At 42.3% G+C, this 24,629-nt stretch overlaps 2 protein-coding genes across 3 annotated transcripts in view; one reads left to right on the forward strand and one right to left on the reverse strand.

Annotated features, from left to right (window-relative positions):
- rnf24 (ring finger protein 24) overlaps positions 1-24,629 on the reverse strand; it is a 632,553-nt gene that overhangs the window by 384,377 nt on the left and 223,547 nt on the right. The window lies entirely within an intron of this gene.
- The window catches only part of LOC144687733 (pantothenate kinase 3-like), a 44,468-nt gene that overhangs the window by 11,168 nt on the left and 8,671 nt on the right, over positions 1-24,629 (forward strand). For both annotated transcript variants that reach the window (XM_078554184.1, XM_078554195.1), the window contains exons 2-4: positions 9,253-9,605; positions 16,435-16,688; positions 23,152-23,328. In XM_078554184.1, coding sequence (XP_078410310.1) covers positions 9,253-9,605; positions 16,435-16,688; positions 23,152-23,328 — 784 coding nt within the window. The remainder of the gene's footprint in view (positions 1-9,252; positions 9,606-16,434; positions 16,689-23,151; positions 23,329-24,629) is intronic.

The raw sequence follows: 24,629 nt of genomic DNA on the forward strand, positions 1-24,629 counted from the left end.
GCAAGACAGTGGCAATATTGTAGAGAGGTTTACGGACAGTTGAGTGAAGCATGCAAGAACAAGATGATGTTGTGGATTTCATTTAAACAACCCCAACATTCACTGGGATTTTATTAGCTTTTTGTTAAAGTTAGTAGTAGTGCATTGTTTTTATCATTGAATGCAACCAAGACTATGATTCCAGGAGTAAGTTCCCCTCTAATTTACACACCATCTTGAATTGGAACTATAGTATCATTCCTTCATGTCGTTGGGTCAAAATCCTGGAATTCCCTTCCTAACCGCATTGTGGGTGCACCTACGCCTCAGGGACTGCAGGGTTCAAGAAGGTGGATCATTCCACTGTCTTGAGGACAATCGGGGAACAGCAGTAAATGTCAGATTTGCCAGTGGCGCTTTCATGTCGTGAGCAGATTTAAAAAAAAACTGACTTCTTAATCAACAAGAAAATGAAGAGCGGAAATAACTCGAAAAAGAACAGTTATTTAAAAAGTGACCCCCACAAGTTGGGTCAATGTAAGATTATCAAAGAATAGTAGATTGCTCCCTTATCTGTGACTAGACATGAAAAAGTAACTTTTTGATGAGAAGCCAACGTTAGCATTGTAACATAGCACTTGGGAGCAGGAGTAGGCCATTTGGCTCTTTTCAGAGCTAGCTGTGCCATTCTGTAAGATCATGGCTGATCTGGCTGTGGTCTGAACTCCACTTTTTTGTCTGCCCCCCCCCACTATAACCCTTGATTCTCTTGTCTGTCAAAAATCTATCCAACTCAGCCGTGAATAAATTTCAAGACCCAGCCTCCACTACTTTATGGGAAAGAGAATCCCACAGACAAACAACGCTCTGAGAAAAAAATTCTCCTCATTGCTCTTGAAAGGGAGACGTCTTATTCTTAAACTGTGTACCTTAGTTCTAGTTTTTTTACAAGTGGAAACATTCTTCCAGTATCCATCCTACCAAGTCCCCTCAGGATCTTAAATGTTTCATTAAGATCACCTCTCATTCTTCTAAACTCCAATGCATACGTGCCCAACTTGTTTAGTCTTTCTTCGTAAGATAAGCCCTTCGTCCAAGCGATGAGTCGAATGAACTTTCTCTGAACTTCTAAAGCGGTTACCTTTTTTCAAATAAGAAGACCAAAATTGTACACTGTACTCAAGGTGTGGTTTCACCAAGGCCTGTACAGCTGCAGTAAAACTTCCCTACTTTTATATTCCATTCCCCTTGCAATAAATGCCAGCATTCCGTTTGCCTTTCTAATCATTTATACAATCTCTCATTTAATTAATATACTGTTATGTGGCAGATATGTACCAGACAGACCAAATCCACGAGGGAAACTTGGTCACACTATCATGACAGTTTTACAATTTGTATTTATTATGATTATCTAAAAAAATGAAATTCCCTTACATGCTAAAGCCAGCATTCATGTTTACTTATTAGCATTTCAAGCACACCCTACCAATTTTCGTGTCATCTGCGAACTTCTTGATCATACCTCTTACATTTAAGCCCAAATCATTTATGTACACCACAAACAGCAAGGGCCCCTGCTGGAACCCCACTGGAAACAGACTTCCAGTCACAGAAGCATCCCTCGACCATCACCCTCTGCTTCCTGCCTCTCGGCCAATTTTGGATCCAATGTACCACTTTGCCTTGGATCCCATGGGTTCTTACTTTCTTGACCAGTCTGCCATGAAGAACCTTATCGAAAGCCTTGCTAAAGTCCATGTAGACCACGTCAAATGCATTACCCGCATCAACACTCCTGGTTACCTTCTCAAAATATTTGATCAAATTTGTCAAACGTGATTTTCCCTTAAACCCATGCTGACTATCCCTGATTAATCTGTCTCTCTCCAAGTGCAGATATATTCTGTCCCTCAGAATTCTTTATAGTAACTTCCCCACTAGACTGACTGGCCAGTAATTTCCTAGCCTATCCCTTCCTCCCTTTTTTAATAATGGGACAACGTTAGCAGTCCTGCAGTCCTCTGGCACCTTGCCTGTGGCAAGAGAGGATTTGAAAATTACTGCCAGGGCCCCTGGTATCTCTTCCCTTGCCTCCCTCAACAGCAGGAGACATCCCATCCAGGCCTGTGGATTTGTCTGCTTTTTTAAGACTGCTAAACCCGCTCTCGCGCACACGCTCTGTTAATTTCCTCTAATATTTCGGCCTTCCACCCTGATGTCCCTACCTGCATCATCCTTTTTGATTATGAAGACCGACGCAAAGCATTCATTGACAACTGTATCCACATCTTCTGGGTCCACCGCATAGATTGCCTCTATGGTCCCTAATTGGTCCTACTCTTTCCCTAGTTATCCTCTTGCTCTTCATATATTTTTTTAAAACCCTTGAGTTTTCCTTTATTCTACCCACCCATGCTTTCTCGTGTATTCTCTTAGCTTTCCTTTTTAAGGTCCCCCCTTGCACTTTTTATACGCCTCTAGAGACTCTGCAGTATTGAGCCCTCGGTATCTGCCATAAGCTTCTCTTTTTTTCTTAATCCTAACCTTTTATGTCCTTTGACATCCAGGGCTCTCTGGACTTGGTTCCCCCCCACCTTTGTCTTTCCGGGAACATACTTGCCCTGTACTCGCTGTTTCCTCCTTGAATGCCTCCCACTGCTCTGACGCAGTTTTATTTGCAAGTAGCTGCTCCCAGTCCACTTGGGCCAAATCATATCTCACATTAGTAAAATTAGCCTTTCCCCAACAAGAACAGAAAATGCTAGAAAAACTCAGCAGGTCTGACAGCATCTGTGGAGAGAAAAACAGAGTTGACGTTTCGAGTCCGTATGGCCCTCCTTCAGAGCTGCGGAGCTTCAGTAGCATCTGCAGTATATGACTTTTGTCTTTGCCTTTCCCCAGTTTTGAATGTTTATTTCTGGCCCAACCTTATTTTGTTCAATAACTGTCTAAATCTAACTGAGTTATGGTCACTATCTCCAAAATGCTCCCCTACTGGTACGCCTTCCACCTGCTCAAGCTCATTTTCGAATATTAAGTACAGAACTGCCCCCTCATTGGACTTTCTATATACTGGCTAAAAAAAGTTCTCCTGAATGCAACTTGAGAATTTTACATTCTCCCTACCTTGCACACTAAAACTATCCCAGTTAATATTTGGGTAGTTAAAATCCGCTACTATTACTACTGCCTTATTATTTTTACACTTCTCGGAAATTTGATTAAATATTTGATCCTCTCTCTCTCCCTGACTGTTTGGGGGCCTATGGTACACACCCTATGGTGTGTTTTCCCCTTTTGTGTTTTTTTACTTCTACTCTCATGGCCTCATTAGATCATCCTTCCAAGATATCATCCCTCCTCACTGCTATAATTCAATCCTTGATCAATATTGTGATTTCCACCCCCCCCCACCCCCCCACCCCCCCCACCACTCTTCTATCCCCCCTCTAGCTTGTCTGAATACCCTGTAACCTGGAATGTTGAGCTGCCAAGCCTCTGTTATAGCTAACTTGCTAGCTTTCTCTCTCACTCTTCTTTCTGCCTCTTTATTGTCTTTTTAGTCATTCTTTGCTGGTTCTTAAAATCTGTCCAATCCTCTGACTGGCCACAAATCTTGGCAGATTTCTACAGTGCTTCTTTCAATTTAACGCTATCCATAACTTCCTTATTTCGCCACATGTATCTTTCTCAGAGTCTTTTTTCTCACTGGGATAAATCTTTACTGAGAGTTATTAAATATCTCCTTAAAAGTCTGCCATTGGATCCCTAATGTCCTACCTTTTAACCTAGTTTCCCAGTTCACCTTAACCAGCCTGCCTTCACACCTTCATAGTTACCTTTATTTATTTAGCTTTAAAACACTACCTGTGGACCCACACTTCTCCCTTTCAAACTGAACATGAAATTCTATCATGTTGTGATCGCTATCACCTCGAGGTTCCTTTACCATGAGGTGACTGATTGATTAATCCTGACTCATTGCACACTACCCGGTCTAGAATAACCTGCTCCCTGGCAGGCTTTAGAACATACTGCTCTAAGAAATTGCCCTGAAAACACATTTTGAACTAATTTTCCAGGCTACCTTTGCCAATTTGATTTCCCCAATGATTATTGCAGTACCTTTCTTTCTTACCCCGTTTATTTCTTCCTGTATGCTCTGTCCTACAGTGTAACATCCTGATCTTTCAAGCCAAGGTCATCTCTCAGTACTGAACTAATGCCATCTTTAATTAACAAAGCTACCCTGTCACCTTTTCGTAGCTTCCTGTCATTCTAATATGTCAATAACCTTAAATGTTCAGGTCCTAGCCTTGGTCACTTTTCAGCCATGCCCCTGTAATGCCTATTGGGTCAAACATATCTATCTCTGCTAACAATTCATCCCTTTTGTTACAATGCTGTGTGCATTCAGATACAGGGCCTTAAACTCTAACTTTTTTTCTGCAATCTTTGGTGTTATCTGCTGGCACACTCTTACAATTGTATGTTCTACCCCTTCCTGTCACACTCTGATACTCAGTACCCAAATTGCTGTCCTGCTCTATTACATAGTTGTCTCCCTTTAGTATATCTCCCCTCTCATGATCTCCTCCCTCTACTATTTAGTTTAAAGCTCTCTGTTGCCTGAGTTATACGACTTGCCAGAACAATGGCCCCAGCATATTTCAGGTGTTCCAAAGGTACAACTTCTGCTTTTCCCTCATACTGGTGCCAGTGCCCCATGAATTGAAACTTGTTTCTCCTACATCAATCTTCATCTCTAATCTCAGTTGCCCTGTGCCAATTTGCTCATGGCTCAGGTGATAATCCAGAAATTATTAGCAACCAGTTCACAGATCAGCAATGTAAGTTCTTTAAATAAAGACAAAATACTGCAGATGCTGGAAATCTGAAACGAAAACAATAAATGCTGGAAAAACTCAGCAGGTCTGACAGCACCTGTGGAGAGAGAGAGACGGAGATAACGTTTCGAGTCCGTATGACTCTTCAGGTCGGATTTCAGATCTGAAGAAGAATCATAGGGACTCGAAACCTTATCTCTGTCTCTCTTTCTCACCACAGATGCTGTCAGACCTGCTGAGTTTTTCCAGCATTTTTTGCCTTCGTTTGAGTTCTTTAAATGTTAGTGGGAAAAATACAAAATTGATATGCCCCAAAAAAGCAAATGTGGTGTTTCAGGAATGCAGATTTGTGAATAAATAGATGATAACCTAATTTAAGATTTGAAACACTACAAAATTAGGGGTAACAACATAAAAAATCATGAATATCTGGTGATCTGAATGCACATCATTCTACTTCAGGCAAGTGAAATCTGAAGTCCTGCTTCAGCACTGAAATGACTCCAAGAAAAAGTTGCAAATGACCTTTTCTGTGACCTTGACCATGGCACTCCATATCTCTCCTGATCCTTCTGTGAAATGATTGACCACACCAGCTTTTGTTCAGCTGAGTGGGACACTGGTTCTACTCCTCTTACCCATCCACCTGTAGGTAGACAATCTCCTGCAATGGCTTCTATTCTCACCACCACATTGCTACATCTTGAATTACCTGCAAATCAGCCCTTGATCCATTTCTATTTCTCATCTATGTGATTCCCCTTAGTGACATCATTCAAAGACATAACATCAGCTTCCACGTATACTGATGACATCCAGCTCTACCTCCTCATCGTGTCTCAACCACTCCACTGTCTGTATTTTTATCATGCTTGGCTGGCGTTGAGTCCTGAATGAGCTGCAGTTTTCTTCAGTTAAACAGAGCAAGACTAAAGCCTTTGGCCTGTGCCACAAACTCCATTTTCCTCCATCACTGATTTCAATCCCCTCTCTGGCTGTTGTATTGGACTGAACCGGACTCTTGACAACGTCGATGCCCAGAGCTGATCATCTGACATGATATCCATTCATCCCAAAGACTGCCAACTTCCATCTTTGTAATATCGCTTGCTGAAATCCTTACCCATGTTTGTTACTTTCAGATTGACTATTCCAATGTTCTCCTGGTTGGCCTCCATAAACTTGAGCTTGTGCAAAACTCTGCATTCTAGCCTGCACCAAAGCTTGTTTACCCATTCCCCCTCGGCTAGCTTAGCTACATTAGTTCTTGAAACACCTACACCTTGATTTTAAAATTCCCATCCTTATGTTCAAACTCCTCCATAGATTTGACTTTCCCTATCTTTGTAACTTCCTTCAGCCATGCATTCTTCGAAGAATTCTGTTCATCCAAATCTTGCCTAGTGCATGCCCCATTCCCTTTGTCCCACTGTTGATTGTTATGACTAAGTTTTAAATTCTGGAATTTCCTCCCTCAACCTTTCCATCTCCTTTTAAGAGTCTCCTTAAAACCCCATTTTCCCTGTTCTAAATGCCAGTTCTTTGATTTTTGTCGCAGGTGGATAATGTTTGCCTTTCTGCGACAGAAAGAATGTAATTTGATGGAGTTACCTAAATGTGCACTGTTATATTGTATGATTAGTATTATGTCTGACAATTTCTAGGTCATTAAATCATGCTTTGGCAAGATTGATGGTTTCCGATGTCCTGCCGTTTCTACACTATGGCTAACCATTGAGATTTTCAAGTTCCAGTTGAAAACATTAATTTTTGAAATAAAAATTGGTCCTTTATAGAAGGAGCAATATTACCTTTTTGGATACCTATAATTTAATAATACCTGAGTAATTTCAAATAATTAATGAAGTACATTCTTGCATGTTTTGGAACATTGTTTTGGATTTTAATGCCCAAATACATAAAATTTGAAGATAGTTGGTTTAAATTCCTGAGAAACTCTTTGTAGCTGTTCACCAATTTTTTCCGGACAGAATTCAGTCAGTCAGTACCAATCTCTCTCTAATTTGAAATTGTAACATCTGTTCTAACAACTTTTTAATATTATTAAATCACTTTGCTTTTAAATTGACAGCCAATAGCTTACTATCCAATGCAAATCACATTAGGAGTAAATGTTCCAAATGTGCATTTAGTATTTCATTGAATATCAATCTTCTGTTTCTTAGTGTAATTTTATTCAAGTCATCTTAGCCTTTAATGTGACATGTCTGAGGATAGTTGGGATTGGATAAATTAGCATTTCATAAATATCAATTTGCACTAACTTGCTGCAATTGTTTTAGTTCTATCATGTTAAAAATGCGTTCGAGTCGAAATGGGTTCACTTCTAAATCTCATTATTAAATAAATTTGATAGTACATTTAAATGTTTTCTCCTATTTCATTAACATATAAAACTTGTTGCAGCCCATTGAAAATGAAGGCAGTAAGTTAGAATGTTCATTGTAATCGATTAATTCGATACAAAATGTTTAATTTTATTAAATCTGCATTCTTGGATTATAATTTGGGATTAATCCCAAATTTTCAGAAAGGCCTAGAATACTACATGAAATTATCATTCCCTTGTACTAAAATACATTTATCCCTTTTTCGTTCATTGGTATCAGCTAATTCTCTGAAAGAAAATATTAGCTTGTTAATAGTGAATTCTTCTATTCAATATATGGCAGTTTTCTACATTTAGTTTTTAAAAAGCTAATTTATTTTAAACTTTAGTTTTCAATTTCTGACCTACACTGAATGGAACACAGTGCTCTAAGGGGGTGAACAGATGCGTAGAACTAGTTGAAGTGACAGCATGAAAACAAGCCAATCTGCTTAGGTGACAAGCCAGAGGAGAAAGAAGACTCTGAGGAAGAGGGGTGTGTAGGGGTTTGGGTAAGAAGGATTTGTTTCATTTTCTCTTCACTGGTTATGATTCTGCAGCATTGACCTTGGACTTATAATTCCTGCACTCTGTATTGAGAATGGTTTGATGGTTTACTTAAAAGCATTTAAACTGTAAGGCTAGTGTTCACCAAGCTACCAGAATAGTCCACCTCCAGAATTGGCGAGCAGCCAAAATTTTCTGTTTTGTATTTCAGGGTTTAACTAATTTAGTTATTTTTCAGCATACCTGCAAATTAAAATGAGAGTTTTCAAGAAATTATTTAGACTATTTCTGATAATGATTCTATAATTTGAATGGTTCTATAATGTGTATCAAAAGTTGGAATTTAGTGCTTTGATTTGAATAACCTTAAGTTAAATGAAGTGATCTTGAATTAAGACTAGTTGGTATCTACAGATTTATACTTTAGAAAGCTTCAAGAAGCTTGAGAGTTTACAAGCTATTTGAGACTTTCCCCCAAAGACATGCCCTCACTGAACACTGATTTAAAAAAAAATTATTTTTTATTCATTCACGGGATGTGGGCTTCACTGGCTGGGCCAGCATTTATTGCCCATCCCTAGTTGCCCTGGAGAAGTTGATGTGGTGAGCTGCCTTCTTGAACTGCTGCAGTCCACGTGGTGTAGGTACACCCACAATGCTAAACTCATTGCCTCTTGCAAATACAGATATGGTGCTTTAGTCAACTTGATGCTCAAAATGAGTAATAAATGGGACACTTAATCTATGTGACCAACCATATACAGAAAAAGTTTGCTTGGGCCCCAGGTGCAACTTTTTCTTCTCTCTCCAATGCAACACAGTTCGATTATGAATAGTTGACTGTCTCTTGTGTTTTTTAAGCAAAGACTGTTGAGAATCGTCTGGAGAACTCCTGGCCAGCCTTCATTTTTCACCCTCTGCAAACCTGAGCTCATCCAAAACTCTTCTGTCCATGTCAGAATCATCAGGTCTCCTTCACCCATTATCCCAAGATTCTGTGGCTTACATTGGTTTCCACCTGGCAATATGTCAAGTTTAAAATTCTCCTTGTTTTCAAATCCCTCTGTGGCCTAACTCTAACGTCCACCAAAACCTCTGCAGTCCTACAGTTCTAGCCTCTAGCACATCCTAATTTTAATCACTTAACTCCTGGCCATTGTGCTTTCGGAAGCCTTGGCCCTAAGCTCTGGAATTCCCTCCCTTAGCTCTCCACCTCCTCTCTTAAGATGCTCTTAAGTGGCTCAATTCTAACTCTAATTGAAATGGTCCTGTGAACCTTTGGCACCTTTTACTAGTTAGAGGTACTATACAAATGCATGGTTTACACAGAAATCCTGGTGTTCGTCCAACTAATCTGTATGTTTACTTAGAACAATTAGTTCTAAACACATTCACCAGCCATGTTCCTATATCCCTTTAATCCTTTTCACTTATTGCTGAACCAATCAGTAGGTCTGACTTATTGTATTTGTGATGTTCTTTTAAGCAATCATGAATTTATTTTTTAATTTTGCTTTTTACTTGTAGCTTTTCCATGGTTTGGCATGGACATTGGTGGAACTTTGGTAAAACTGGTTTATTTTGAGCCAAAGGACATCACTGCTGAGGAAGAAGAGGAGGAAGTGGAAAATCTGAGGAGTATACGGAAATATTTGACCTCCAATGTGGCCTATGGATCCACAGGCATCCGTGATGTTCATCTTGAACTCAAAGATTTGACAATTTGTGGACGCAAAGGCAATTTGCACTTCGTAAGGTTTCCTACCCAGAACATGCCAGCATTTATTCAGATGGGCAAAGCCAAACACTTTTCTAGTCTTCACACAACACTCTGCGCCACTGGAGGCGGGGCATACAAATTTGAGCCAGACTTGCGCACAGTATGTATATTTTAATTTTGTTTTCATGTGTCGAAATTTGGGACTGCAGAACCGTGTGCAGTCATCTATTAAATTGTTTTCTCTGCTCATTTCAGGATTGAGATTAATTTAGAAATGAGGCGGTCATTCACAAATACATTTTCTGCTTCAGGGATCTGTTCTGGTAGATGAGTTTTAAAATGTGTGCAGTCTCTTTAAGGGTTTAAGGATCATGTTTTAACATTCTAGAAGTTTGAGTGCTGAGGATGTAACCAAAACTATCAGTGTCTAAAACTCCCATAGTTCTCTTCACTATCAGCCTCCTGTCCTGACCTATACATATCCCTTGGATACTGCCACTACTGCTTTCCTCTAGTTCACCTATTTCTTGCGTTATGTTCCAGCCTTAAAGCATTTATGCATGCGCTTCCTTGCACTGAAAATCACAAACTGGGGTTGCACAATTTCCTGTAACTCTGTGTGTACTAGAAGTGCATAATTGTAAAAAGTAGTGCACTATTTGTGTTTTTGTTGATTTATGCCAATCTTTGATAAACATCAGTTCCCTTCAAGAAAAATAACACACAATTCATTACCACCTCCAGGTTTTTATAGGCGTACAAAATTTTTGAACCAGGCAAGAGTTTTTATAAGCTAAATATTTAATAGCAATAAATAGCAATCCAATCTCTAAAGGTTTTTGTTTTGTCTTCTAACCATTAACAAAGAAATCTCAAACACAGGTCTTACAGTCCACAGGCATCGCCCATTGTTAATACATACTGGAGTTGCCTGAAATCAAAGTTTATTTATTTTGAATTTGCTTTTGAAGACCAGTGGCTGTTTGGGTATGCTATTTTACATCATGTATTTATGTTTAAATCAGCATGTTGCTTGCATATTAAATATACTTGTTGTTTTCATTCTAAAACGCTGTGGCATGGTCCACTGGGATCACTAACTATAAATTTCTGATCTAATCTCCTATATTCTATTCAGTCGAATTAGTGCAATATCACTAAAGATATTTAGTAAATTGCAGTTTTTGCATTTTTAGCTGAAGTTGAAATTTTAATGGGGAGGAAAAAGGTTTGGGTACCCAAGAGTAGCCGTAGATGACTCGTGGCTAAATTCTGGGATCCACTGCAATGATATCTGTGTAAAAGCAAAGTAATTTCTCCATCAATTCATCTTCTGTTCGTTGATCTGTCCCACGTACAGTACAAGTTTAATAAGTTGGTACTTGTCTTTGAGGTAGCTCACTTCTACCTCCAAGGAGGAGGTGTTTTGCAATGGGACAGGAAGGTAAGATAGCATGACCAAATCATGTGACCATATTTACTCAAGTTTGAGATGCTTGCAATAACCTAACTGTCCTTCTATACTTGCTGTAGGAATATTCTTTTTTAGACTACTTATGTTCCACTTTTTCATCTTTCAAGGGAAATGGGCACCACTGGCAAGGCTGGCATTTGCTGCCAATCCTTAATTGCCCTAGAGAAGCTGATGGTGAGCTGCCATCTTGAACTGTTGTAGTCCATCTGATATAGGTATACTCTGTGCTGTTAAGAACAGAGTTTCAGGATTTTGACCTAGCGACAATGAAGGAATGCTGATATAGCAATGAATGAAACCGGACAGACCACCCGGCATTGACCTAGGCACCAGAAACGACAATGGCAAACTCAGCCTTGTTGACCCTGCTAAGTGCTCCTTATTAACATCTGGGGGCTAGTGCCAAAATTGGGAGAGCTGTCTCACAGCTCTCATGGAATCATATGTTACAGACAATGCCTCAGACACCACCATAACCATCGCTGGGTATGTCCTGTCCCATGGGCAGGACAGACCCAACAGAGGTGGCGGCACAGTGGTATCCAGTCGGGAGGGAGTTGCCCTAGGAGTCCTCAACATCGACTCCGGGCCCCATGAAGACTCATGGCATCAGGTCAAACATAGGCAAGGAAACCTCCTGCTGACTACCACATACCTCCCTCAGCTGATGAATCATTGCTCCTCCATGTTGAACACCACTTAGAGGAAGCACTAAGGGAGGCAATGGCGCAGAATGTACTCTGGGTGAGGGACTTCAATGTCCAAGAGTAGCTCAGTAGCACAACTACTGACCGAGCTGGCCGAGCCCTGAAGGACATAGCTGCTAGACTGGGTCTGCGGCAGGTGGTGAGGGAATAACATACTTTACCACATCCTCACTGACCTGCGTGCCTCAGATGCACCTGTTCATGACAGTAAAAGGATAAGGTTGGGCTGGGAATAAAAGTTCTAAACTAGGGAAAGGCTAATTTTACTCAGATGAGATACAACTTGGCTGAAGTGGACTGGGAGCAGCTAGTTGCAGATAGTGTCAGAGCAGTGGGAGGTACTCGAGGAGAAAATAGCTAGCATACAGGGCAAATATGTTCCCGTAAGACAAGTGGGGGGGAACCAAATCCAGAGAACCCAGGATTAAGAAAAAGAGGAAGTTATGGCAGATTCCGAGGGCTCAATACAACAGAGTCCCTAGAGGAGTATAAAAATGGAGGGGGAAAACTTAAAAAAGGAAATTAAGAAAGCTGAGAGTGCATGAGAAAGCATTGGTGGGTAGAATATAGGAAAACCCAAAGTAGTTTTTTAAATATATAAAGAGCTAGAGAATGACTAGGGAAAGAGTAGGGCCAATTAGGGACCATAGAGGTAATTGTGTGGACCTGGAAGACGTGGGTATAGTCCTCAATGGATACTTTGCGTTGGCCTTCACAAAGGAAAAGGACAGCGCAGGCATAGACATCAGGGTGGGGGACTGTGAAATATTAGAGGAAATTAACATTGAGAGGAGGTACTAGTGGGTTTAGCGGCCTTAAAAATGGATAAATCTACAGGCCCAGATGAGATATCTCCCAGGCTGTTGAGGGAGGCAAAGGAAGAGATATCAGGGGCCTTGGTAATTTTCAACTCCCCTCTGGCCAAAAGTGAGGTGCCAGAGGACTGGAGGACTGCTAACATTGTCTCATTATTAAAAAAGGAAAGGATAGATCAGGAAATTACAGGCCAGTCAGTCTAACTTTGGTGGTGGGTGTTAGTAAGAATTCTGAGGGACAGAATATATCTGCACCTAGAGAGAGACAGATTAATCAGGGATAGTCAGCATGGATTTTTATTAATTCACGGAATGTGAGCTTTGCTGGTTGGGCCAGCATTTATTGCCCATCCCTAGTTGCCCTTGAGAAGGTGGTGGTGAGATGCTGCCATGAACCACTGCAGTCCATGTCATGTAGGTACACCCACAGTGCTATTAGGAAGGGAGTTCAGGGTTTTGACCCAGCGACAGTGAAGGAACGATGATATATTTCCAAGTCAGGATGATTTGTTAAGGGAAGGTGATGTTTGACAAATTTGATCGAATTTTTTGAGGGTGTAACCAGGAGCGTTGATGAGGATAATGCATTTGATGTGGTCTACATGGACTTTAGCAAGGCTTTTGTTAAGGTTCCTCATGGCAGACTGGTCAAGAAAGTAAGAGCCCATGGGATCCAAGGCAAAGTGGCACATTGGATCCAAAATTGGCTGAGAGGCAGGAAGCAGAGGGTGATGGTCGAGGGATGTTTCTGTGACTGGAAGTCTGTTTCCAGTGGGGTTCCACAGGGCTCGGTGCTGGGGCCCTTGCTGTTTGTGGCGTACATAAATGATTTGGACTTAAATGTAGGGGGAAAGCACTGAAGATCAGAGGGACCTTGATGTGCATATCCACAGATCCCTGAAGGTAGCAGAGCAGGTAGATAAGGTGGTTAAGAAGGCGTATGGGATACTTTGGAACACACTGCCTGAAAGGGTGGTTGAGTCAAACTCGTAACAAGAAGTTTTTAGATATTCACTTGTGTTTCCATAACCTCCTTGGCTATGGGCCAAGCACTGGAAAATGGGATTAAGAAAGTCAGAACTTTGACTGGCATGGACACGATGGGCCGAATGGCCACCTGTGCTGTAAACTTCCGAGTTATAGTATCGGAAGGAGTGACCACCACATGGTCCTTGTGGAGACAAAGTCCCCCCTTCACATTGAGGATACCCATGAGCATGATGTGTGGCACTACCACTGAGCTACATGGGATAGATTTCGAACAGATCTAGCAATTTGACTGGCCATCCATGAGGTGCTGTGGGCCATTAGCAGTAGCAGAATTGTACTCTAACACAATCTGTAACCTAATGGCTCAGCATCTCCCCCACCCTCTACCATCAAGCCATGGGATCAACCCTGGTTCAATGAAGAGTGTGGGAGGGCATGCCAGGAGCAGCACCAGGCCTAAAAGTGAGGCGTCAACCTGGTGAAGCTATAACACATGCTGTTTGGCACGCAAGTAGTCCTGAACAGCAAGTGAAAGACAGAACTAAGTAATCTCACAGCCAACAGATCAGATCCAAGCTCTGCAATCCTGTCACATCTAGTCGGGAATGATGGTGGACAATTAAACAACTCACTGGAGGAGGAGGCTCCACAAACATCTCCACCCTCAATAATGGGGGAGCCCAGCACATCAGTGCACAAGATAAGGCTGAAGCTTTTGCTATAATCTTCAGCCAGAATTGCTGAGTGGATGATCCATCTTGGCCTCCAGAGGTCCCCAGCATCATGTGCCAATCTTCAGCCAACTCACTCACTCCACATGATATCAAGAAATGGCTGAAGGCACTGGATATCTCATTGGCAATGGGCCCTGACAGTATTCCGGCAATAATACTGAAGACATGTGCTCCAGAACTTGCTGCAACCTAGTCAAGCTGTTCCAGTACAGCTACAACATTGGCATCTACCCAGCTATGTGGAAAATTGCCCAGGTATGTCCTGTTCACAAAAAGCAGGACAAATCCAACACGATCAACTACCGCCTGTCAATCTACTCTCGATCATCAGTGAAGTGATGGAAGGGGTAATTTGCAGTGCTATCAAGTGACACCTGCTTAGCAATAACCTGCTCACTGATGCCCAGATTGGGTTCCGCCAGTGCCACTTGGCTCCTGACCTCATTACAACCTTGGTCCAAACATGGGCAAAAGAGCTGAACTCCCGAGGTAAGGTGAGTGACTGGCCTTGATGTCAAGGGTGCATTTGACTGAGTGTGGCATCAAGGTGTCCTAGCAAAACTGGAATCAATGGGAATCGGGGAAACTCTCCACAGGTTGGAGCCATACCTAGCAGAAAGGAAGATGGTTATGGTTGTTTGGGGTCAGTCATCTCAGCTCCAGGACATCACTGCAGGAGTTCCTCAGGGTCGTGTCCCAGGCCCAACCATCTTCAGCTGCTTCATCAATTACCTTCCTTCCATCATAAGGCTAGAAGTGGGGATGTTCGCTAATGATTGTACAATGTTCAGCACCATTTGCGACAACTCAGATACTGAAGCAGTCCATGTCCAAATGCATCAAGACCTGGACAATATCCAGGCCTGGGCTGACAAGTGGCAATGTAACATTCACGCCACTCAAGTGCCAGGCAATGACCATCTCCAACAAGAGAGAATCTAGCCACCGTCCCTTGATCTTCAATAGCATTACCATCACAGAATCCCCCTCTATCAACAACTTGGGGGCTACCATTGACCAGAAACTGAACTGGACTAGCCATACAAGAGCAGGTTAGAGGCTAGGAATCCTGCGACGAGTAACTCACCTCCTGACTTCCAAAAGCCTGTCCGCCAAGAACAAGTCAGGAGTTTGATGGAATACTCCCACTTGTCTGGATGAGTGCAACTCCCACAGTACTCCAGAAGCTTCACATCATCCAGAACAAAGCCTGCTTGTTTGGCACCACATCCACAAACATTCAGTCTCCCCGCCACTGACACACAGTAGCAGCAGTGTGTACCGTCTGCAAGATGCACTGCAGGAATTCGCCAAGCATTCCTTGGGCAGCACCTTCCAAACCCATGACCACTACCGTCTAGAAGGACAAGGGCAGCAGATAGATGGGAACACCATCACCTGGAAGTTCCCCTCCAAGTCACTCACCTTCCTGACTTGGAAATATATTGCCGTTCCTTCACCGTCGCTGGGTCATAATCCTGGAACTCCCTTCCTAACAGCACTGTGGGTGTACCTACACCATATGGACTGCAGCGGTTCAAGAAGGCATCTCACCACCACCTTCTCGAGGGGAACGAGTGATCTGCAATAAATGCTGACGCAGTCAGCGAAGCCCACATCCCGTGAACGAATAGAATAAACGTCCCCAGATGGTGTTATTCTTGGAGGTGAACATCCAAATCATGGTGTTCCAATATGTCTGCTGCCCTTGTCCTTCTAGATGGTAGAGGTCATGATTTTTGAATGTGCTGCCCAAGGAGCCATGTAGAGTTACTGACTCTTGTTGGTGGACAGGCTTTGGGGAGTCAGCAGGTGAATTACTTGCCACAAAATTCCCAGCTTCTGTCCTTTGACAGCTGCAGTGTTTATATGGCTTGTCCAGTTCTGGTCAATGGTAACTCCCTGAATGTTAATGGGGGATTCACCGCTGGTAATGCCATTGAATGTCGAGGTGAGATGGTTAGATTCTCTTGTTGGAGGTGGTCATTGCCTGGCACTTGTGTGCCATGAATGTTACTTTAGCTGTCAGTCCAAAATTCATTTATTTGGTGTGATTGATTATTATTGATGCTTTTTTTATGGGGGGTTTCGAAAGCCATTCAAAGTTCTTTGCCTCCCAATGGAGGGAGGTTGGTCCCTCCATTATTTTAAGTATTTAATAGAATCTAAAGTTGTAAACAAACGGAGGAAGGGACTGGAGCTTTTAAGCTTGCAGGAAAACAATATTACTTGTCTTGATATTTAATCTGGTTTTGTGTAATTTTTGTAGATTGTTAATCTGCAGCTTCGAAAGCTGGATGAACTTGACTGCCTTATCCATGGAACGATATATATTGATTCAATAGGCTTCAATGGGTCCCCAGAGTGCTATTATTTCGAGCACCCAACAGATCCAGAAAGGTGTCAGAAGATGACATGTGCTTTGGATAATCCGTTTCCTCTCCTGCTTGTGAATATTGGATCAGGAGTTAGTATTCTTGCTGTGTACTCCAAGGATAATTACAAGCGGGTAACTGGCACCAGGTGAGTGTCAGACATGGCAGAGTCATGTTGAAATGTATAACAAGACTGATTTTCCACCCTGTGCACTAATTTGACTGTTTTGAGCAGCTTGAAGTCTTTTATCTATTGGATAGAGAAAATACGTTTCTCGATCGTTATTTTGCCTTTCTATGTAATATATTGTCTTAAGTCTGGTTGCTGTGCCTCGATTATTTTCATGAAGTTGCTGGCGTCTTTATCCTTTTTTAAGCCTATGACTGCTGTATTTTTTTTTTGCCTCCTCCCTACTTTATACTCCCCTGACCATTTTGATCAGTTTATTTTTTAAGAAGCAAGCAGCAAAATACTTTCCCATAGTTTTTCTTTGGGTACCTATTTGTTTAAAAAGCATCACAAGTAAAACTAGTTTGAGAGGAACCAGTTGATTGCACTTTGTTTAATCAGGTTTCAACGCTTTTAACAGGAGTTCAAAATTATGCTGGTCTTCAACAAAATAACTGACTACTCAGTGAGCTATAAAAGCCTTCAAGAACTTTGCTTTCAAGAACATAAAACTAACTCCCTCCACCTCCCACACTTCGACAGCAGTGTGTTCCAGCTATAAGATGCACTGCAGCAACTTGCCAAGCCTCTTCTGACAGCATCTTCCAAAACTGCAGCCACTTCCACTGAAAGGGAAAAGGGCAGCAGATGCATGGAAACACCATCGCTAAGTTCCTTTCCAAGTTTTGGACCATCCTGACTTGGAACTAATTGCTGTTCTTTTTCACTGTCACTGGGTCAAAATCCTGGAACTCCTGCCCTAACGGCACTGTGGGTGTACCTGCACCACGTGGACTGTAGCGGTTCAAGAAGCAAGCTCACCACCTTCTCCAGCAGCTGCAGATGAGCAACAAATGCCGGCCTTGCCTGTCATGCCCTCATCCAGAGAACAAATTTTTTACAAAAAATATACCCTGCCTGCTAGCTAATTTCTAACGTATCACCATTGAAAAATTTCACACTAAAGCATCACTAAAAAATGTTATCTTGTATCTGTTCCTGGCTTGTTGCTCTTCCTTAACTGCTCTTGAACTGAGTAGCTTGCTAGGCCATTTCAGAAGGCAGTTAAGAGTCACTACATTGCTGTGTCTGGAGTCACTTTTATTCGCTTATGGGATATGGATGTTGCTGGCCAGGCCAGCATTTATTGTCCATCCCTAATTGCCATTGAGAAGGTAGCGGATGAGCTGTGGGCCAGACTGGGTAAGGATGGCAGATTTCCTTCTGTAAAGGATGTAACTCTTTCGAGTACATTCACAGTTCTTGACTTTTTTTTTCCGGGAGTGGGACATGAACCCACAACCTTCTGACTCAAAGGTGAGGGTGCTATGAACTGAGCCACAGCTGACACCTAAAGGATGTAGGTGAACAAGATGGCTTTTTACAAAAATCAACAACGGATTTATATTAAAAGCAAAATACTGCGGATGCTGAAAATCTGAAACAAAAGCAGAAAATGTTGGAAAAACTCAGCAGGTCTGTGGAGAGAGAAGCCCACATCCCATGAATTAAAAAAAAGTCACCCCTTACCACCATTCCAATTGAGGTGCCTAGCCTATGGTTGCATGGGAATGTAGTTGCCTCTACTTGCTGTTCTGTACTTTTAGTTTAATTAGCCATGTTACCCATTACCTTTAAGTATCCCACTTCTTCTCTTGCCACCCCTACCCTAATGTTATCTTTATCGGCAAGGTATAACAATCTCTTAGGTTAATATAAAGATAAAATAAAATTGTGTTTATAAAACTTGTTCATGCCATTCCTGGTTTAAAGCCTTACATTATCACTCCCAAGTCTGAGGGCCATAGCACCTGCTGTATGATTGGTTAAGTTGTGCAGTGGCAGATTTGGCTTGATCACCCCACTCCAAAACAAGTTTTCCCAACTCATTCAGGAACTACCTAGACATCATGGATGTTTTCCAGATTCCTCTACTACCACTATTTGGCTACCTGCTCCCTCCAAATTCCCCTCACAGCAAGCAGGCGGATTGACGTGTACTGAGACTGTTGACACACCTGCCTCAGTTGTTCTCTTTGTTTGCGCTTGCCCCATTACATCTGCAGATTCTCTCCCTTCCTACCTAATACCTTCCTTGTGTATGTGGCTGGACAATGTTTCTTGGTTTTTTGTCCCTTCCTCCTAAAAGCCCAGCCTGCCTTCTCCAGCTGGTTGCCCCATGTCTAACTTCAATTTCTATAGTGCCTTTTATTGTCTTCTCTTACCCCTTCCCTGTTGGTGGGATTGTCCTTGCTTGGCTGCACTATCTGTTGTATTTAACCCACAGCACTTCCACCTCTTTCTGTCTCTACATTGTTGCTTCCCAAGGATCCATACTTGGCCCCCTCTATTTCCTCATCTATGTGCTACCCTTTGTGCCATCAACTGCTAACATGAGGTCAGTTTTCACTGACCCACATGATGGTCTTTAATACCTCTTAGATTGCTTGCCTGACAATCCAGTCTTGTTTGACCCACAGTTTGCTCCAGTTAACCATTGGAAAATATTAAAACCATTGGTTTTGGCCCCTGCCGCAAGCTCTGTATGCTTGTGATTCCTTTCACTCTCTCACTTGTTTGGCCAGCCTCTTTATCACCCTCTCTAGCTTTATCATGCACAAATTTTAATTCATCCACAATTCTACCACCTGATCCAGTTCTCCATCACCACTGTAGTTGACGGTTTCCACTGCTTCCCCATCTCCAAACACTTGGGGAAGGAAGTGAGGGCCCTTGAATGGGTGCAGAAGTGATTTGCCAAGGATTAGGGATTTTAGTTACAAGGTTTGGTTGGAGAAGATGGGGTTGCTCTCCTTGGAGCAAAGGAGATTGAGGGGAGATTTGATAGAGGTATACAAGGTTATGACAAGTTTGGATAAGTAGACAAATAAAAACTGTACCATTGGCTAATAGTATGTAAAGAACATATCTTTATTTCTGTTGGACTGTGGATTAAAATGACAATGGCTGCAGTTTGAAAGACATGTCCACTGGAACAGTGTGAGGGATATATACAATGTTGCTGTCCTGGAACAGTGTGGGCCATGAAAGACAGGATGGTGCTGAGGAGGAGCCTGGTCTAATGGGGAACTGCCTGACGACGTTTTCATTGGCTCGTGACCAAGGTTTGTGTGAGCAGTGGAGCAGAATAGCTCCTAGCTAGGAAAAAGACCTAACCCTCCCCCCCCCCCCCCAATCCTGTGTGTATAAGATTCCAATAATTCTATGATAACAGCTAGCTGGCTGTTTCTCCTCATATCTCTATAACCTGCTCTCTCTCTGAAAACCCCTGTCAAGAGGCAAAGGGGAAAATCACTGTTAGAGACATTGAAAGGCAAGTGCTCAACCTGTGAACTAAATACTGAAAGTACTGGAAGATCACCTTGTGTTATCAACAAGAACTGAAAAGAATTTTGAAGACAGTGATCAACATCAACCCATCAAATCCTGTACTCTGGAATTGGTATTATTGAACTGTTCTATCCCACCCTTGAAATCCATGTTTTTGTATATGTGTGTACTTAGGGATTTAAGAAGGGTTTAGGTTATAGAGTTAGAAGTTAGCAGTTCATATTTCTTTTGCCACTGGTTAAAGACAGTGTGTTCAATAAACAGTTATTAAGTTTACAAACTTGGTGCTCGTATTCTGTTAACCTAAATTAAACAATTAAGTGGGTTGATCAAACTTTTTCATATTTGTCGCGGCTCGGGGAGTAGTGGGGCTTGATATTGCAGTGCACTATCCCCAGTGAGTCATGACAAAACCAGGGGACACGGATTTAAGTTTTTGGGCAAGAGATGCAGGGGGAATGTGAGGAAGAACTTTTTTATGCAGCGAGTGATGATGATACAGATCTCACTGGCCACGAAGTTGGTGGAAGCAAAGACAGTGATTTCAACAGGAAATTGAATATGCATTTGAAGGAAATTGACTTCCAGGGCTACGGGGATTAAGTGGGTGAGTGAGACTGACTGGATTGCTCAGGACAGTTGCCATAGATTTGATGGACCAAATGGCTTCCTTCTGTGCTGTAAATGACTGACTGACTTTCTCATTTCAAAAAAATCTTTATGCTCTTCATAAATCCCTCTACTTGCTTGGCCTGGCCCCCTTCCATCTTTGCAGCCTTCTCCACCCTATGTACTAGTCCATAGCCTCCAGCTCTAACCTTTTGTGGACTCTCCACCCAAACAATGGTGATAGGTCACCTCAGCCCTGCTCGCTGAGCCTCCTTCCCAAGATGCCTCTGACTTTCTGCTTTGTAATGTCTTTAAAGTCTTGTTTTAACCATGCTTTTGCATTTTTCATAACTCTTCCACTCGTATCCTTTTCTCCCTTTTTGAAGTGTTTTGGGCAGTCTCTGCATCCTGAGGGGTCTTGACAGAGCAGATGTGGAAAAGATGTTTGCTATTGTGGAAGAATCTAGAGCTAGTGGTCACTGTTTAAAAATGAGGTGCCCATTTAAGACTGAAGAGGAGAAATATTTTTTCAAGGTCGTGAGCCTTTGAACACTCCCTCAAAGGACAGCAAAAGAGTCTTGAATATTTTTAAGGCAGAGGTAGAAAAATTCTTGATAAGCAAGGGAGTGAAAGGTTATTGGGGGTAGGTGGGAATGTGGAGTTGTGGTTAAAATGAGAACAGTCATGATATTGAATGGAGCAGGCTCAAGGGGCCGAGTGGCCTACTCCTCCTAATTCATATGTTTATATTCAGGATGCCATCCATATGCAAGTTTTTTTTTCATACATCTGGAATAGTTTATCATCTATAGTACTAGGATAACAGCTTGACATAAACCTATCACTAGTAAAGGTTAAAGGTTTATTTATGTTGCTTCATACATCAGTTCTCACTATGGAGAATCACAGAATCTCGGTGCGTAAGAGGCCCTTCAGTCCATCGAGTCTGCACTGACATGAGAGAAACACCTGACCTACCTACCTAATCCCATTTACCAGCACTTGGTCCATAACCTTGAATGTTATGACGTGCCAAGTGCTCATTCAGGTACTTTTTAAAGGATGTGAGGCAACCTGCCTCCACCACCCTCCCAGGCAGTGCATTCCAGACCGTCTGGGTAAAATCCTCACACCCCACCCCCCACCCCAAACCTCCTGCCCCTCACTTTGAACTTATGTCCCCACGTGACTGACCCTTCAACTAAGGGGGACAGCTGCTCCCTATCCACCCTGTCTATGCCCCTCATAATCTTGTACACCTCGATCAGGTCACCCCTTGGTCTTCTCTGCTCCAACGAAAACAACCCAAGACTATCCAACCTCTCTTCATAACTTAAATATTTGTTTTATCCCAGGCATCATCCTGGTGAATCTCCTCTGCACCCCCTCCAGTGCAATCACATCCTTCCTATAATGTGGTGACCAGAACTGCACACAGTATTGTACTTTGGACATTAACTCAAATTACTTTGCCATGCAAAGTAATAAGCATTGGAACAAAGACCACATGTGCAAGCCTGTTATGTAGTTTTGATTTTTTTTTACTTGTGATCTGTCAAAACCTCACATGCAGCCTAAATGTCCCTGCTACACCTCCAGCAACAATGTGACTGTTGTGACAGTGGCACCACTGTAAACTGACTCTTCAGCAGCAGAACATAGTAAATCACAAGTTTTGAGTTGATTTTGACTCACTAAATGAGAAACCGTGTGAAGGTTCAAGAGGAAATGAAGGATTCATGGCAATAGTTCCAGGGATATGAGAGTTCAGTTACAGATTGGGGAAGGCCACGAGAAGACTTAACAAGTGTTCAAAATCAGGAAGGGTCTAGACAGAATAGAGAAAAACTGTTTCCAGCAACGGAAGGATTGCGAATCAGAGGACACTGATTTAAGGTGATTAGGAAAAGAAAAGAGCCAATGTCGACATGAAGACAAGGTTTTTTGTGCAGTGAATGGTTAGAAACTGGAATGCACTGCCTGAATGTATGGTAGAAGCAGATTCAATTGTGGCTTCAAAAAGGGAATTGGATAAGCATCTGGAGGGGGGAGAGAATTTGCAGTGCTACAGTGAAAGGATTACTGTTGCTCTTGCAGAGAGCCAGCAAAACAAGACTGGCCCAATGGCCTCCTATGCTGTGACCATTTTGTGATCCTATGATTCTCTCAGTATGCTCTCAACCGTGTTGAAACTTTCCCTGTACTCCCTGCTGTTCCCTAATGTGCAAAAGGTAGTTCAAGCCAGCAGCCCGATTACAGATGTGCACCTAGCCAACTCGGTGAAATCTGTGACAAACATGGGACTAGATGATTGTACCCCCCTGTCAACTGAAAACATGCCACTAGGGGGTGTGAGTGGTTCAGTGAATGTACATTGTTTAAAATCATCATCTAGGCTTATCTTCAGCTGTAGTTTGGCAAACATGGAATGGTAAGTAATTGGCTTCTACCTTAACCTGACTTTTGGAAATATCCTTTTCAGTCTTGGAGGTGGGACCTTTCTTGGCCTGTGCTGTCTGCTGACTGGTTGCTCAACCTTTGAAGAAGCCCTTGAGATGGCATCACGTGGGGAGAGTACGAAGGTGGATAAATTAGTAAGAGATATCTACGGTGGAGACTATGATAGGTTTGGACTTCCAGGCTGGGCTGTGGCATCTAGGTGAGAACATTTTTATTACCCACCTTTTTAATTTTTACCTCTTGGATTAAGTGGTGTAATGCATTTGTTTTTCAGAAGAAAAACCTGGGGGCTGAATCTTAACTCCCAATAATAGGTGGATTGGCATTGCCAGATATTAAAATGTAAATTGTTAATCAAGAAAGAAGCAGGTGACCAACCTGATGAAGGGGAGCAGATTGGTTATTTAACTATTATGAGACTGCCGCCTTCATTCTATTAACCGCAAGCAGCCAGGTTTCTCAGGCCTTGGTGAAACTCGACAGGTAAAAGGATATTGAGGAGGGCTGAATCCTTGAGCTAAGCCACAGCACTGCTTTGGGTGAGGAAGAGCAGAATTATTTACTCCAGGCCCAACAAGTTACTCGGGAGCACACATCTCTCCCCCCAACTGTGTTCTCTCTCTCTCTCTCTCCTCCAGTACAGCTAGCTGCTCTTTTAGATTTTGGCCCTGTGAATCAGACTTACTGCTAAAAAGCCGCCTAACCTTTCACTTGGGCTGCCTGTGGTTGGAAAGCCACAGGAAAAATTTGAAATAGCCCTGAAGAAGTTAAATTCTGCTAAACATTCAAGAAACTAATTCATCTTGGTTTCCTGACCCCTTTGCAGCTAAGAACACTCCTCCAGGATAAAATCCTGGCTAGTTTTTTAAACTGGAAAATATACCCATTTAATATTTTTTTTTGTCTAGATGACCTGCTCGGAATCCCCACCCTTGAATCATGTGGGCTACTTTATTACATTGGGTTTCCTACCCCCAAAATATTTCCCTTTCCTTTGGAATAGGAAAGAAAATCAAGTTTTTTTTTGCATCGTATAATATGCATTTGGAACTTTTGGTCTTAGATGTGAACTTTAGCCAGGTGATGTTTAATGAATTTTGGTCCTCTTCCGTTATTCTCTATCTGCGCTGACTTATCCTGAAGTAGGTACTGTGATTTATTTTTTTGATTGACGTATGCATTGTTGCAGTATCTTGCCCAAGTAGCCATTCTTTACATGTCAGCCAGGGTAGTGTGTGTGCTGGAAAACTATTTGACCATGGCAGACATCACAGCAGAGCCAAACCCTGTTTCCACGTGTGCGTTGTCCAGTAGGGATCACTCTGTATCCATCAGGAGTAAGAAAATGTGTTTTATTTTCCCGTCCTAGTTCACCAAAGTTAATTACAGCAGTGCTTCCCAATCTTTTTCCCACAGTGGCCCCATTTTTCTGCTTGAAAGCTGACATGACCCCACGGAGAGAGACCATGTGGATGACCGTCAGAGTAGGGTTGGGGGGTG

The sequence above is a fragment of the Cetorhinus maximus genome, chromosome 1, assembly GCF_964194155.1.
Source record: "Cetorhinus maximus chromosome 1, sCetMax3.hap1.1, whole genome shotgun sequence".
In the NCBI taxonomy this organism is placed as follows: domain Eukaryota; kingdom Metazoa; phylum Chordata; class Chondrichthyes; order Lamniformes; family Cetorhinidae; genus Cetorhinus; species Cetorhinus maximus.